General features: G+C 36.0%; 1 protein-coding gene across 2 annotated transcripts in view; it reads left to right on the top strand.

Annotated features, from left to right (window-relative positions):
- The first annotated feature begins 2,714 nt into the window (after positions 1-2,714).
- LOC128994334 (choline transporter-like 1) overlaps positions 2,715-17,965 on the top strand; it is a 37,090-nt gene continuing 21,839 nt past the window's right edge. Inside the window, exons 1-6 of one of the 2 annotated variants that reach the window (XM_054418798.1) lie at positions 2,715-2,824; positions 5,635-5,750; positions 7,527-7,675; positions 9,503-9,637; positions 10,648-10,755; positions 11,632-11,798. In XM_054418798.1, the coding sequence (XP_054274773.1) occupies positions 5,637-5,750; positions 7,527-7,675; positions 9,503-9,637; positions 10,648-10,755; positions 11,632-11,798 (673 nt within the window). In that variant the 5' untranslated portion in view covers positions 2,715-2,824; positions 5,635-5,636. Of the gene's footprint in view, positions 2,899-5,634; positions 5,751-7,526; positions 7,676-9,502; positions 9,638-10,647; positions 10,756-11,631; positions 11,799-17,965 lie in introns of both variants that reach the window. The other variant, XM_054418797.1, reaches the window with a different exon arrangement.

Below are 17,965 nucleotides of genomic sequence, written 5' to 3'. Positions count from 1 at the left end.
AGGTTAAATGTATGTTATAGAGTTTCAGATAGGAAATCAAAATTAATCAGGATGACCAACTAGGAAAAATTGCTTAGGAAGAAAACTTCATCATTACTTTCAAACAACATGTATTGTATTATACTCCTTCGAGCTTTACAACTTTAATAGCTATTGACACATTGACTACTACAATAAAACGCTTTTTTACTAATAGACGAATTAGTTTTTAGGACTTACGTTACTAGACCCAGACTAGATTTTACTTATGATTTAGAAAGTGTCAAGTCGAAGCATGTCAAAGTCTTAACGAAAATGAAAATTACGTATTACATATATGATGATGTATAGGCTGGTTGGCTTAAGTAGTGGCAGTGGCACAAAGAGACGACGCTTTGAGCTTTTTCCCCATAAGAATAACATGGTGATAACTTTTAGCCACACTTTTTAAAGACCCTGCTCTCGGCAAGGCGTTTTTTTAGTGTGGCCTTGCTCTCGGCCTATCCACCCTATACTACAAATGTTCCATACTATTGTCCAACTCCATAAACATTTCCAATCCATATCCATTCCCATATGTTTTCAAAATCACGCGATATTTGCACGAGAACTACGGCGCGCTCTCGACCCATATTATTTCTCGTCTCCAGCGGTGATACGATTGAAACATCTAATCTAATCATCTATACTTTTCCCACTGAAAGTTTAAATAAAAAAATTACCATGTTCACAAAGAGTAACTTTTTATTGTTCATCCTACAAGCTAGTGATAGGGGGTGGTGAAATGCCAACATCCTTTGTGGAAATCCATGAGTTCTGGCTCCTTGGAAACCCAATCCATTTGACATATATTAAATTACCCTTCCTCTTAATCACCTTATCTACCAAGTACGTGTCTTTATACTTGGTCTTTAACAACTTCTCTGTATAGAACCCTGCCCTGATTATATTGCCATTTTCATCTTTCAAAATATAAGTCAGAGACCTTGTTTTCTTAACTTCTGCTATTGTAAATAGCTCCCCCGTCCAATTTGGGGTAGGCCTATATATAGCTTTTTTTATATAAAAGAGGTTGATGGCCTCTTTTAAACTTGCATTTGCCGGTCCACATAGACTGACTGTCCGTGCGTGGAACGTATCCAGCAAAGCAAGGGGTGAGCCGGTACAGAGAAAAGGTGAACTGTACTGATAAAATGTTTTTGGCAGTGACCAGGATACGAACCCACGATATCGCTGCCTTGGGCCCGAAGTCCGTGACGGTACCGACTCAACACACACTTTACTAAACATATGTTTATAACTGGAAATTCTTACGCTATCACCCACCTTATATCTCGGCTTTAACTTACACTTTAGAAGTCAACCACTCATGCACATATTTACTATTTTTAACACTCACTTGGTTTGGCTTCATTCCAAAAAACCTATGCACCTTATTATTATATTTTCTAATTAACTTTGGGAGTAAATCCAACCATTTATAACTCCCCTGAACACTAAATTCCATATATGTTACCAATTCTTTAAAGTTCTGTGAAACTTTCCACAATTGCAGCCTTTAATTGTAGAACAAGTGTGATAGTGATTAATATTTAATTTTGTCATTAGTTTGCTAAAATATTCATTTAAAAAATTCTTTTCCATTCAGATTGAATTTTTTTAACAGCCTTAAGAATGGTTTTAATGGCTTCTGTAACCACCAACCCTGTCTTATTCTTTAGTGGAACAGCATAGTGAGTGAGTACAGTAACGTAATGAAACCCCATTTGATTAAGCTGGCAGCAAAAACAGCTGTTTTGTGGACAAAATCCTTGAGTGGGAAGCTCGTTTGTTAAAGTATTTTTCTATAGTATTCGTGGTTAAAACTGTATAGTGTGGGGTAAAATATTTTTATATATTTAACTAATTTCATTGACTTTTGGTTACTAAAGCAAAGCAAAAAACATCCCATCCAAGGTCCAGCTGTTGCGAATTTTTATTAAAACAAAGTGCTGTTGAATGAGCCATTCACAGAGTGCAAGTTAGTTTTTAACAAAATACAAAGCTTAGTTTTTAATTACTTTTTTAATGAAAGTCATAATAACCTAACCTGAGTTGGAAGTAGAAAGGAATTTATCTTAATGTTAAAAGGAGGGGGGGGGGTCTGAGCGAATTGACGCTTTAAATTATGTAAATAACTGAAGTTAATATGAAATGTATAATCAATTTGGTTTTTACCAATTTTATGGCGTAATAGGCGATGCTAAATCACATCTTTTAAGGCTAAGTTACCAATATTTTGTATGGATGGAGCGTCTTGTTACCCTAAATAAAAGTGGGGATGGAGAGGTTATCCAGCTAACAAATAGAGCTCTTTCAAAATATAGTTATTTTTATTTGACAATTTATTGTATATATTTCACCGTACCACATCAAGAACTGTAGGAATTAATACATTATCCTATGTCAAGTTGAAATAATAACAACGATCTATCAATATTAAACATTTTAAATAAACAACCAATTTTTGCGATTTGACACTTTTGACATTAATTTGTAAAGGCAGACGAGACTACAAGTACAGTACAACACTGTCACAAAAGTGCAGATTAGTAATCTTGGAAAGCTGGAATATGAGAACGTTCCATTACTATGACGTCATTCATGGAGCGTCCCGTGAGCCTTGCGCGAACTCGACCCCCAAGTTTAGTTCCAATCCAAATCTAATCCAAAAATAATCCAACCCAAGCAAAGCGTCATTCATTCGTTTTGTTATTGTTATTTTATTTACCTATTTGTTTACATCAAGCATCATATTTGTTTACATCAAGCATCAATAATTTCAAGAGGGAGGAAGCCCGAAGCGGTGAGTTTACGTTTACGAGGTTCACTTTATCTAATACCTCTAGGAAACTGACATTGACGAACCAGGGAACTCAGGTAAACACCCTTGATCATTATTACTCAGTTTGATTATTATTACTTACCCCATCAACATTGATAAAAGGGTTTGGCACTGGGCAGGCAGGACTGGTGAAAATTGTAAAGATAGGTACTATTTTTGTGGTGGGTGTAGTTAGTGAAAAACGGCGCTTTACCTGAACAGTAGGGTGGGCCAGGGGGTAGCAGGTAGCAGAGGGTAGCCGTAGCCAGTAAATTTACTATTTAAATCATGGCAAGAACTGCATTTTTTTAATAAGTTAATAACACACAATTCTGGAGATTGCACTACCGTTGAAGTAGGCCTAACCACATTTGAACCATGAACACAAACACACTTCACAATAACATCACCATCACGCCTATAAATTTACATAGAGGATATCTTATGGGTCTGGTAACGTGGATTAAGTTTAGGCGTCCGGCAGTGATGTCACCGGGTTGTGGGGGCCCGGAACGCCATTACCACAACGATACGATGTACAGCCATTGGTGTTCGTGGTGTAGTTGATGGAGTGCTTGGCTGATATGCTAACTTAGAAGTCCCTGGTTCGAATCCCATAAGTACCTTAAACTTAACTTTTTGTCAAAGATTTTGCTTTGAATGCCATTTCTTCTTAACTGTAGGCTACATCTTTTGTTAGAATTTTTGGCATTTATAATTTTATTTTATGAACAGAATTAAACCTTCATTAGAGTTTTTCATTATCAGCAAGTTTGGTTAGGTTATGACAGTAACTGCTGGACGCCTAAACCACGTCCGGTTACCGGCGCGTATCCTCTGCGTTAAATTTATGATCACTAAAAAATGTAATCTATATAATTAATACGCTACATGAAACTTTGTCTGTTGAACTCCTCCGCCATTTCTTAACCGATTTTATCCATTGACGTCTCATTGGAAAGAGCGTGCCGCGTAGATTTGCAAACTGGCCTTTTATTTTTGAAAAAAGTCCCTTGGGCTCTGCCCCAGTGGCTTTGAAAGTTCCCATGTTATCCTTATGAAGAACATAATTGTTTACATTTTGATCAGCTGTATAATTTAACTGCTGTTATTTATTTTTCAATCCAATGAAACACATTGAGTAGGCCTATGTTTATTTACTATTTGAGTTTGTTTAAACATAACCCCCAAGTCGAATAGTGTTAGTATGGTTGTATCTTAAATTTGTGTATTTATCGTTGTTTTGTGTCGCTATGACGGATCGTGTTAGCATGATTGTAACTTAAATTTGTGCATTTATCGTTGTTTTGTGTAGATATAATTTGTTTATTTGTTGTTTTTTTTCTTTTAAATGCCGCCGACGCGACGACAACGAAACATAGACAGGAGTTTAATCGTGATAACGACCGCAACTACAGAACAGTGGCGCGTAATAGGTTTAGTAGTATGTTTTCTGTGTTTAACTCAACACATTCAGCACCTGACCCTGGCCCAACACTACCCCAACACGACTTTCCGTTCTCAATTGGCCCTCTATCAATCACCTGTGTTGCCTGTGTTGTCTTTGAGTTGACTCTTTTAAACTCATTGTAAATATGACTGTTATTCGTTTTGAAATAACTCCTGTAATACTTTGCAATTGCTCGAATTCGAGCAACATGTACACTAGTATGGCTTACTCTAATTAATCTGTAGGCCTACGAATGATATTACAAAACTAACTAAAAGTGTTAGGCTAAGTAATTATTATTTTATAAAATATTACGGTATAACTACAACCCGTTTGTTTGTCGGTTGGTGTACAACATACACAGCGGGATGTAAACAAAGATACACTAGTGCTCAGCACTCTCAGCGAGAATATTGAGAATCAACGTCCAGTGGGCCAGGTCAAATCCGCCCACCGTACCATATACCATATGCCTACCAATGCATTGTTCCCTTACCTATAGTCAAGTGCTGCCGGCTGTGTTGTCTTGTCCATTACATTCTTATGGTGGCTAGAAGGGTCCAAAATCTGTGGCCCTCCAATGTTTTACGAGATGATTGCATTGTATTTCAACAATAAGTTATGACTCGTTGAAAGTTCAAAACTAATTTATGTATTAGTTTATTGAATAATATCAACCAAATAGCCTATATAAAGCATTTAAAAATACACTTTACTGTTTATCGTACTGTGGTGGGCCCGGCCCACTTGTCCCTTATGGAAGCGCCGCCACTTGGTGTAGGCAACCCATCAGCGCTAAGTTAGCCCTGCTTTCAGGTTTTTTTACAATTTCGATAGGGACCGATATAAACTAAGATATAACTTATAGCGTAAAAGGTTTATTTAAATGTTGATAAGTTGCCCAGAATTTATGAATTAGGCTATTTATGTAGGCGAAGCCTTGATATTTGACTCCTTTGTAGCATAACTGATTAACAAACAATTAAAAGTATTGATTCAAACAATAGCCAAACTTACCAAAACCCTTACTAACCCAAAAACTCACTTAACTAACCAAAACACAAACTTTCTATTACTTACCGAAGTAACATTGTATATGCTAATTGGAGTCGGATATCAAAGTTTTGTCTTTACGTTGTATGCAGACAACCAGTTCCAGAGTTGAACTGCCAACATTTTTTTATATTTCTATGGATTTGGATAGGTACCAAAGTTAGGAAAATGTTTTGTGCAGCCTAGGAGGATTTAACAATAACAGAGCTGGAGATACAGTAGTAGTAGTTTATATTAAATCGTACAGTTTACTCTATACAAATTCAATTTGAACTCATTTTTGTTGCAGTTATGGCTTGTTGCGATGACACAGGGTCTGAGGATGAAAACCAAGAGTCTGTCAAAATACGGGGCTGCACTGACGTGTTTTGGCTTATCATTTACATACTCTTCTGGTTTTTAATGGTAAGGCACATCTTATCTAATATATAAAATTCTCGTGTCACAGTGTTTGTCTGCAAACTCCTCCGGAACGACTTCACCGATCGTTATGAAATTTGGTGTGTAAATTCTGTAGGTATGCGAATAGAAAGTAAACTATTTCCCGTTTCGAAATTCTTAAAAGGGCTCCGCCCCAGTGGCTCTGGAGTTTCCCATGTTAACCTTATGAGAAATGGAATTAATGAATCTTAACAGCTGTTTCAATTAAACAAGTTGGTTCTGTTCTATGATGTTCAATAGCATTAAAGTTACAAGGATTACCAACAGGGTGCAGCACTATTATTTCTTTTACATTTATGACAACAGCTAATTTGCAACCAAAAGGTGAGTGAGCGTAGCGAACGAACTTCAACCTGGAGGCGAGTTAGCGTAGCGAACGAGCTAACCTGAAGGCAAGTGAGCGCAGCGATCGAGCTCCAACCTAAAGGTGAGTGAGCGTAGCGAACGAGCTCCAACCCAAAGGTGAGTGAGCGTAGCGAACGAACTTCAACCTGGAGGCGAGTTAGCGTAGCGAACGAGCTAACCTGAAGGCAAGTGAGCGCAGCGAACGAGCTCCAACCTAAAGGTGAGTGAGCGTAGCGAACGAGCTCCAACCCAAAGGTGAGTGAGCGTAGCGAACGAACTTCAACCAGGACGTGATTGAGCGATGCCAACGAGATCATCTTGAAAATTAAACTTAACGGTACTTTCTTTCCATCGGTCTGTCTTAGGGGAAACCTATAACTTTGGCGATACGAAGTTCGCCGGGTCAGCTAGTTTTTTCTATAAATGTATACGTAAAAGTACAATTTTTATCAGTAGATTTACTACTCTTGCAATTACCTAGGCTATCTTTTGAATCAATTTTGTCCCTATCTAACTTAAAATGGATCTATGTTTTTTACTGCTTAAGGGCTAAACGAATGTGGAGGTTTTTTTAAGCACTATATCGTAACACTTTTAGGTAGGGCCTAACTTATATATGCTTAAAACAATAGAGTCATCCCTAGGCTTGAACAGTCAAATAAACTGTAGATTACCCAATAGCAGAACCTTGATTACCCAAGGGTGGAGCATTCAAGCAGCATACATTCATTATTCAATAATTCTCAATTTAAAATTACTTCCGACTCCAACCAACTTAGCTTTCCAAATAGCCTAATATATTTTACAACAAGGGTCAACAGTTTTGTTTGCAGGTTTAAGATGGTGTTTCAAGTTTAAGACGTAAGTTAGTAGCTAATTGAAAATGTTCAGAAGCTTTTTTACATTTTAGCTCTAATAGTCATGTTGAGACATACAACGTAATAATTTAACAACTATTTTAAATGATAGAGTTTAAGTTAATACAATAAGAGTGCAATATTATTTGGTTCAATGTCACTTGGCTAAAGCTATGTAAAAAATCAATTAAGGTCTATAAAAGTATGGTTGCGCTAGCTATGTAGATCTCCTCTTAGAATTAGAGTTCTTATTTAAAATTTTTATTGCTTATAAAAAAATGCCAATGGACAACCACGAGGCACTCGCCCGCTAGGAAGACCGAAGTTGAGATGGAGAGACCAAGTCCAGAAGGACCTACGCAGAGTGGGGGCATCTCTTGACATGGCGGCAGATAGGCAGCAGTGGAGGCAACTTGTTGGCGAGGCCAAAAACCTTCTTAGGTTTGAGTGGCCAAGGAGGTAAGGTAGGTAAGGTAATAAAAAAATGATTCCACCATGGTTTTAGTTATTTTTTTTACCTTGGTTCAAATGATTGCAGATTTTGATTGCTGGATTTGCTCTAGTTTACGGTAATCCACTGCGGTTGATTCACGGCTACGACAGTTTCGGAAACACTTGTGGCTCGTCCTACAACGATGATATACTCATCAATCAGAATCTGTCAGGCATCAACACTTTAGACAGAAGGTAAAAACACTAACTAACAAGATGTTGAACATAATATTTCTAACTTTTTCTGTTTTAAAATTAAATATTATGCTTTCTTGTGTTGATTAAAAACCCAATATAGCTGCTGAACTGAACCATCAGTCTTTTTGTAATAGCCTTAAATATTGGTTAGTTACCTTGTTGTAGGCCTTTATCAATTTTTACAGACACGATTTTAATTGTTTGACTATTTTGCATGTCCATACTGCATTGGTTTGATAAGCATGTTCATACTGTATCGTTTTATGTTTTTGATGAAACAAATGAAATAAAATAAGTAAAATACTTTATTAATAATTTAATGAAAATGTAAAAGTATTAAAACATTAACACTTCAAGTTGTGAATGTTCATAGTTGCTTTATTATGCTACGTTGTTCTAATATGTATGTGAACAACATAACGTAATAAAGCAGCTAATATAACAAGATACATTAAAGAGATATTTGATTATAATATACTACAAGCAAAGCAATACTATATAAAATCCTCAACCTCCCCCCTTAATCAAACATCTTTTTTTAATTTAATCAGAGTCTTTTAAGTCCCAAGTCCGTCACAAAGTGATTACATTTTTCACGTAAGATTTGGTTAAAATATCAGCCGTCATATTTTCACTTGGCATTTGATTTCAATGAACTTCTTAACCATATTCTTGACCTTTGGCAACAAGACGTGCTTTGAACTTCTCAAGATCACCATCAGCATTTTTCTTAGTTTTATACACCCACTTCCGTTTAACCAAAATTTTCATTCTTCGGACGAACTCCCAAACCAACTCCCATCAACCATCTCCCAAACATTGTTCTTAATCAGAGAATTATACTCTTCATCCATGGCATTCATCCATTCTTCTTTTGAATTACTTTTAATTGCCTCGTTGAAAGTTTGTGGCTCATCAAAACATTGACAGCTTGATATGAAACAAAGTCGTTCATCCATTGTAGGTTTCCACAATCACGTTCAGATCTTTTAATCAAAGAATTTCCTTCGTCCAAAACTTGCTGTTCATTTTCATCATGTGATTTGTCTAGGTAAGAATTTTCATTTTCTGACTATTCTAGTTCACCTTCACTGTCAGAATTAACAAGATTTTATCTGCTGTCAACAGATGATATAACATTGTTTGATATTCCAACAAGTTCAGTTGTGCTACTGTTTATAACAGTATATTCAACTAGTTGACTTTCATTTTTCAGGTCATCATTCACATCAGAGGCATGACTTTGATCTTCTACAAAAACATCACGTGCTTTTATAATCGAATAAGGTTGCTTAGAATGGATCAGTTTGTATCCGTTGGAATATTCACAATAACCAACCTAACTAGATTCCTCGGCTGCGCCTCGCTTGCAAAACACGATTGGGTACCAAAAAGAGCCACTTTCGCTCCTAGTGATGAAATCTACTATTTCAATCCTCTCTCATTTTCGGGCCTCTGCTTTGCCTTTTGAGCTTGGGTCGAAAAGAGACACTTTACGCCCTAGTGATGAAATATAACATTTTGTTTTGTGAAAGTTGTTTTTTTATTGCTATACTACACACAGTGGAACCATGTTATTGCAAACCCCAATAAGAAGTAAACATTGATAACAAGTCTTATTTGACACTTATTTGAGTCTTATTTGAGTCTTATTTGGTCTTATTTGCCCCATGAGAGTTTTGTTATCAAGGTATTGTACCACTGTAAATATGTTACCTCAGACAACAGAAGTCAATACATTTTGAAAATGCTTAATAATAACGAAGTGTATTTTGTAATTTGCCTTTGAGTGAAAGTTGAAGATAAATTATTTTTCATCCACAGGTATTTGTTCTTCACGGACATTCGAAATATCAGAAATTCCCTCCAGCTCTGCGTCAAAAAGTGTCCAGACAGAAACATTGACTCAATACAAGAGTTACAGCAATTTTATAAGGACACTGGCTCCAGTTTGTGCAGGTAAGTTGACAAACTTACAAATAAGTAGTTCAAGTTATACCTACTGTTGTCAATTATGACTTTAGCAAAGTTAATGTACCAAAGGAATTTTTGTGTACAAAAGCCTAGTTAGTGTTCTGTCTGTTGAATTTTTAAGAGTTTGGCATAATGGTTTTTCAATTTTTGTAATTATTAAATTAATCAAAAAGCCATTACATTTATACAAGTAACTAGCTGTAACCCGCGGGCTTTGCCCCGTTTAACTTCTTAATTTTCAAGATTATCTCGTTCGCATGGCTCAATCACGTCCTGGTTGAAGTTTGTTCGCTACGCTCACTCACCTTTAGGTTGGAGCTCGTTCGCTACGCTCACTCACCTTTAGGTTAGAGCTCGTTCGCTACGCTCACTCACCTTTAGGTTGGAGCTCGTTCGCTGCGCTCACTTGCCTTCAGGTTAGCTCGTTTGCTACGCTAACTCGCCTCCAGGTTGAAGTTCGTTCGCTACGCTCACTCACCTTTTGGTTGCAAATTAGCTGTTGTCATAAATGTAAAAGAAATAATAGTGCTGCACCCTGTTGGTAATTTTTGTAACTTAAATGCTATTGAACATCACAGAACAGAACCAACTTGTTTAATTGAAACAGCTGTTAAGATTCAATAATTTCATTTCTCATAAGGTTAACATGGGAAACTCCAGAGCCACTGGGGCGGAGCCCGAAAGGATTTTTGAAATAAGAATATGCCTATATGTTAATCGGGAATGTGAGCTATCATCATGCCAAATTTCAGCCCAATCCGACCAGTATTTTTCGCGTTCACTTGTCACAAACATACATCCATACATCCATCCATACATCCATACATCCAAACTTTCTCATTTATAATATTAGTAGGATTACATTTATTTTTACCACACATTTGGTAGTTAAATATAAATGGTACCAGTTTTGAATGGTTTTTTTGTGGAGGAAAGTAATATAACCATTGACCACCTAAGTACACAATACAAATAAATTATGTTTTATGTTGCAGATATGACTTTGACCTGGAGAACTACAAAGGAGCTCCTCACAACCTAAGTGAGACAGCCACAGTCCTGTCATCTCTCGGCCCATGTCCTCCATTACCTGTGTATAAAAGGTACAAATTTTTCATGAAATTTCGTTGATTAAGGTTTACGTCTCTTTTTAAACGAACATTTAAAAAAATGTTTGTAATAAAAATTTTTAAGAGTACTCAAATTTGTTACTTAAAGGCAGAATGAAATTTATTGGGATTGAAACTTATTGGGAAAAGGAAACAAATAGTTTTGTCATTGACTAAGCCTTCTGTGATGTGAGAAACCTTGTGGCTACCTTTAGGTTCACCCTCAACTACTCAAATAGTCATACTCCAGGAAATTGAACTCAAAACTCAGAAAAGTCTTTATTTTATTCCAAAATAAAATAATATAAAAAAAAATATGAATAGTAAAAACTAGATAGAGCAACTTGAAAAATTTTGCTCATTTACTTGAATAAAACCCTCAATAAAAAAAAATTTTAAACCCCATAGTCTTAGATGAAACTTAACATCATCTGACATGGACCCAAAGCCAAAGGTTTTATGTGTTTCGACACACTACACTACATATTTTGCTAACTGACCCCCAGATGAAAACCACTGACATACTGGTACAGTACTTCAATATCAACGTTTCTTTTGAAATATGTCCCATAGCTTACTTACAATGTCATCATTATGCCGTCCTTAGGAGTTGTATCTACAGTATGTTGTGTGAATCTTAAACGTTTGTAACAATTGCCCACGAGTCCTAATCAAAGTACCAATACCCATATTATTACATTTCATAACTCAAATATCACATCACTTATTCACAAAGTGCTGGGCAAAGCCAGAATTTGAATGGAATGAAATTTGTGTTCAATTCCTGAAAGCATTCTTATACCAAATATCTACGGTGGTAGAATCACACAAAGAGACATAGTAAGTTTTATTTCAACATTACTGTTACAGTGTCCCAATACTAAACCGCTGCGTGCCAGAGCCTGTCACTGATATTGTCAGAACCTTTGTCCGAGACATCTACGGACTTCTTAACAGCTGGGACTTTGGAGAGCAAATCCTCAGCGACATATTCTCTGCTTGGGAATACATTGCTGGCCTCACATTCTTGTCCTTAGGTGAGCCTAAACCCTACTTTTTTGAACCAATATATATTTTATAGAAGTACACAAAGAAGTTTTTTGTGTGTTCAATGTTGTTGTTATTGTTCCAAAAGCTCCAGTGAAACAGCCTCAGTAACTCTAGATTATAATTTAGATCGATTAGTATTAGCTTAAATAGAACTTTTTTTAACTGTCTGAATTTGTTCGTTAAATAAAATTAGAAAATTAGTAAATATTTAAGAAAATCTATTCAAATGTTTGGATTTCTTCATGATTATATAATTTTAAGGCTTTGTTTTAAATGTAATTCAAGGGAAATTACTTTTTGGAATTTCAAACCCGCTCTTAAATCCTTTTGATTAGTGGGGTTTTAATATTCAAAATAATTGTAACATAGAATTTCACTCGTTGTCGTAACTATAGTAGATGTAAGTGGTACAGTGTAAAGGTTGCTCCAAATTGATTTATTATTGTAAATAACTCATTAATTTGTAAAGTCCATCAAAATGGTGCAACAAATCACCAGCTTCTCACCCCTAACCCACAATTCTGTACAACTCTCCCTACTCCCAAGTGCTTTGTAATATTATTGATGATTCATTCAATTCCAATGACCAATCCAACATGCCTAAATACCTTTTTACCTTTGTCACTGACCCTTGAAAATTCTTTAACATTCCTACTTATTTTTACATTCCTACAGAATTTTGCTTGTACTGAACAGGTTATAGGCCTATAGATAGAAAAAAATGTTTAAGTTGCTATAACCAGTGGCATAACTAATACCGTGGGGGGGGGGATGAGGGGCATAGAACCCCCCCCCCCCAAAGGCAAAAAAAAAGCTGCTTTAGTTAGGCTGAATAACCTCCTCCGTGATGGTTTAATAATGAACATTGTTCACAGAGGATCAATCAGGAATTTTCACGGGTAATTTCATAATCTTTGCGAATTTAAGTAAAGCAAAGAAAGATTTTAGTAAAGCATTTGATTGTGTTTCGGTTGATTGACAAGTTAAGTTACTATGGTGTAAAGGATAAACTTCAGTCTATTTAAATCATACTTAGGAGATAGATATCAGATGGGATCAGCAACAATAAAACCTCTCAGTGGAAAGAAGTCACAGCAGGAGTACCACAGAGTTCTGTACTTGGCCCTTTTTTGTTTTTAATTGCAATAAATGATCTTCCATCTAATCTCCCTTCAAAATCAGTACTATATGCAGATGACACTTCCTTAATATTCTCAAGCAAATCTTTGCAAGAGGTAAAAATTAAAACTGAGGAGATGAAAATAGCAGCCGATAGTTGGTTTAAAGCAAATAAATTTTCAGTAAACAATGATAAAACTGTTTCTATAACTTTTTCACAGACAAATCTTTTATCTGAAGTATCAAATGCTAAACTGCTAGGAATCATATTAGACTGTAAGTTATCTTGGCGTAGTCATACTGAAATTATTGTTGCAAAGTTAAGCAACTCTTCGTTTCTGCTCAGGAGGTTGAAAAATCATGTTAGTTTAAGTATGTTAATTAATGTTTATTATGCCTTCTTTCATTGTCACTTAGTTTATGGGGTAATTTTCTGGGGCAGTAGTAGCAGGGCAGTTAAGGTTTTAAAAAAAAGATTTGTGGGGCAGCAGTAGCGGGGCAGTTAAGGTTTTTAAAAAACAGAAAAAAGTAAAGCAATCCGTATCCTAGCTGGTATAAAAAGTAGAGTTAGTTGTAAGACCTTTTTCTCTGAATACAAAATTCTCACTTTACCAAGTGTGTACATTTTGCAGAATATCGTTTGTAAAATCAAATATTGAACAATTTTCATCTCGCTCATTAACTCACAATCATTACACCAGACTAAGGAATAATTTAGAGTTACCATCATTAAGACTGGCCTCAACACAGCGCAGCTATAAATATTATTACAACTCAAACTTTTCAATGCCCTCCCTGAAACTGTACGCAACTTGCCTATTAAGTCACTGAAAAATGTATTGACCGATTTTTTGAACAGAAAGGTTATCTACTCTATCGAGGAAAATTCTTGTCTTTTAAACATGATGATTTTCTGTAAAATTCTAATTGTTAAGTAGGATATCGTTTTTAAAGTATGTAACAATGGTTTCATGAACTGTGGTCTTTCATAATAATGCTATTACTGTCAATTTTATTTAAAAATGTGTTGTCATTTAGTTTTAAGCTGTATCTCACTGCCAATTTTAGCCCTAATTACTTTTATATAGGCACTTGCCCGACTTGTTTGCTTGACTATCAACAGTATTATTGCCATCATTATCAATACATCTCAAATACTTTCGTATAAAAACCAGTATTATTAGTTTATTAGTATAGCATGTTCATCTATTTACATCTGACTGTACATTGTACTATGAATTGTATATTATCTCCATTGACCGGGCCTATTGTATGATATGTATACTTAATGGCAATAAACTATTTGAATTTGAATAAAATTGGGGATTTTCAGTAGCGATTACATGGAAAATCATAGTATTAGGTTGGCAAAACTGCCGCTCATGCACTGTAAATTTAAGTTTTCAGCCTGTTAAAATCAATTTATTATAAAAACTAAGTAGATACGGCAGCTCTACAGGCTACAATACAACAACTTAATGATCATTTGTTTGTTAGTTGTGTTGTGATTATGATTTAGTTAGCTATTTGCTATTTAGAGACAGCCTCAATTGGGTTGATTTTTTGAGTTCTTTTGAATGTGATTACACCTTTGGAATGTCTGAAAACGTGAGTTTGGAGTTCTAATTTTTCAAAATTTTCCCCGGACCCCCCAGGCTCCCCGGTGCTGGGGCTCCTCCATCCCCCCAAAAGCCATGTTCTAGTTACGCCACTGTCTATAACTATCCACTAAGGTTGGCAAAAATGTGTTATTGCTTAACAGCTTAACAGTGTAGTTTTCTGTGGAATATATAGTGACTTAACAAGAAAATTTTATGTTGTTAATATTTAATTTAAATACCAGCATTGATTAAATTAAAGTTTCCCGCGTCATGATCTGTTTTGCGTGTAATGTTGGCATAAATAAACCTGGCAAGCCTGGTATACACCGCTCACCGGGTTAACCGCTATGTCCGCTACGCGCTACGGCACTAATAGCCACTAAGACGTAACCGTTACCCCAGCTAGAGGCCTTACCTCTCCTGCCCCATAGATTGGCTTTGTTGAGTGGTGATGTGCACATGTTTTGCGTGCTTGTGTGAGTGTGTGATAAACTTTTGCCAAATTTACCCTAAAAAAATGCCTTGGGAAAATATGCGGGAATTCGGCCGAGCCAATTTGCTGGACGTTGCTATATGAGCTGCCATCTAATGCTTGTCAATCCAATCAACTATCCTGCCTCATCAAACTCATTCCATTGATGTTAGGGTGAGTTGGTAGTTAGAAGACTTTAAAATCCTTGTATTTGCATTACATTTTTAATTTTAGTGCTGCTTCATTTATTGGCTTCATCTCACTTTGCTTGTAAAACTAATTTTCAAGCCCAGGTTTATTGGGGAGAATAGATAAAAAAAGTACAAGGATATAACCCTCGCAAAGATACATTTTCTATTATTTCACTGTAAAATTTAAAAGTTGACGATTTTATTGACAAGAGTGGCACTTTTAGCAAGCATTAACTTATTAAGGCTCAGAGAAAAGATTCATATGACCAATATTTGAAGGTAAAACGATCCTAAGAAGTACTAAACCAAATTGAATTTAACTTAGTCTAAGATTGTATACTACGGAGTCACTTTGGAATCACTAAAATCATATAAAGAAGTCAAAACATACCACATAATTCCATTGTATTGAGTCTTAAAGGGTTGCATTAGCTATAAATTAGCGGTTATTGATGTAGAACTCAATCTGGAATATGTCTTCTTCGAGCGTTGAACCAGCTGGAACCAATAGACACCTGCCTTCTCTCAGTATATTGTCTGGCCTCTCATGCAGGGAAGACAACGGACCACGGTAGGTCACCGTTCTTCGAGGATTCAGCGATTTTAAATAGTAGACAAGCAATGGTACATTACCGTCTTGGATACTTGAACACCACACTGCCAAGCTATCAACACATCCAACCTGCATCAAAGCGGACTGAAGACAGCAAATGACTGGATCCCCATCTACTTTCTTAAGCCTTGTTTCAAATATCCTCACTTTGAAAACACTTACAACTCTTGCGGTTGTGTCTAAAATGTTTCTAGGCAGGTAGAAATTGTGTGTTTGTTGAGGAGCTGAAGTTACTACAGGGACAGTGGAATGGTCGAACTTGAAATGTTGTAGGAATCCGTTATAGGCCACTGTCTTCTGACAAGCGAGATGAGGGCAGTTCACGGGCTTGTGGGAGGATTGACAAGCGATTCTGTTAGGTGTGGCATTGTCATAACGCTCTTTGTTGGATTGATCAGAAAAATCGCTATGGAACAACTGAGGTTGGAGTAATTTGAACTGTTGAAGAGCTGCTTCTACCGGCTGGTTACGGCCTATGAGAGGTTCATTGCACTCTAAACACATGATGTTGTGGTTATAGCAGTTACCGCACACTTGATGGCCATGTTTACACATGTGAACGGTCTTCGATGTCATAGGTGTCATGTGGCAAACCTGACACGAGAACAGTTTTGCAGCATTTACAAAGTTCATTGTTATTTCATTCTCCATTAGTGTTAAACAGTCGCTATGACTACCCCTCAGATTATTGGTTTTGCTGGAATTTTTACCAATAATATCTTTGTGGGATAGTTTTGTATCTTGTTTTGATTTATCTTGGGTTCTTATTTTCTTTGTGCTTCCTATAGGGACAATCTTTGTTTGCTTATGTTGTTGATCCTTTTGTAACCTTTCCAATGATGTCACTGGATACCGCCATAAGTACTTGTGATCATTGGGCTGTTTTTCTTCACCAGGGAGCGGTAAAAGTTCAGTCAAAGATGGACTTAGAACTAAATCATCGGTGGAATTTGCATCACCGCAGGCTAATTTTTCTTCATTCATTGTGGTGTTTTGAATAGCAGAGTTTTATGACGTAAAATTTTGTTTTACTCTGAAGTAATTAGAAATTTTATACACCTTGAAACATATTTTATGACAAAAAATTTATAAGTTGCTATGGAGCCTAAAACTATAAAAATGTGCTTTCTTTAAATACATGTTAATTTTAATAATATTTTGTCTTCATGTATTAATTTTGTCTGTTTATTTATTTTAAGGATGTATGTTAAAGCCTCAATTGTTCCATTGAACCCCATTGATAATTCAGTGTATTAATAAATTCTTGTATCAATTGTTGTTTTACCTGATATTTTTAGCATTTCAATTCAAAATCCAAACTATATTTTACACAATCAATAGGCCTACAGAAAATTAGTGCAGACATCACAGCCCACAAAGGCAAACCACTATGTCGTTTATCTGTAGAACATTACAAGTAGATGTGTAAACTGGTGGCGCACACATTACACACACTCAATGTATTTCAGATCGAAGTGACTATTCATTCGCATGTCAAAATGACGTAACAACCCGTTCCCGTTCCAGTATTGCAAAATAATGCAAAGGGAACAGTTAGTTACTTCTAGAAGCCGTTTTGAATTACTTTCACTTACTCACTCAAATTAATTTCGGTGAATATGGAGGTTCATTTAAAATTTTGCTATTTTGAAGCGTTAAAGAATTTATTTTAAAAAAAGAAAAAGAAGAGCATATTCAGTTAAGGATTGAATGTTCTAGAACGGTCGATGGAGTGTGAACGCCACTGCTATCAAAAGGAATTTTTGAAAATGTTACCGTACAGAAAGTTTGGTTAGGTTAGATTAATTAAGAACAGTTTCATTTCAGAATTCTGCTATTAAACAGAATTTTGAAATGTTACAGCAAGTTTGGTTAGGCTAGTTTAGTTAAGATTAAACAGTTTCATTTCATAATCAATATTACACTTGCGGGCAGATAACGTAAAGTTGATTCCATCCATTTCGGATTTCAGCTAATGAGGTTAAGAGGTAGTAGGTACTAACGTTCCTAATACAAGGTTATCGTTGTGTGCAACCTGTTCCCAAACAGTTATAAAAGTAACTGGATTAGGAACGTAATGTGGTGTCATTTGGAACAGACGTGCACGGTTGCGGCGCACGTCTGACGTGCGAATAGCCTCTGCCATTTCAGATTGTTG

The sequence above is a fragment of the Macrosteles quadrilineatus genome, unplaced genomic scaffold, assembly GCF_028750875.1.
Source record: "Macrosteles quadrilineatus isolate MER2022 unplaced genomic scaffold, UCM_ALF_1.0 Scaffold_5__1_contigs__length_97177068, whole genome shotgun sequence".
NCBI lineage: Eukaryota > Metazoa > Arthropoda > Insecta > Hemiptera > Cicadellidae > Macrosteles > Macrosteles quadrilineatus.
The sequence above is the reverse complement of the archived record's forward strand: the minus strand, read 5'-3'. Positions and strand labels throughout refer to the sequence as shown.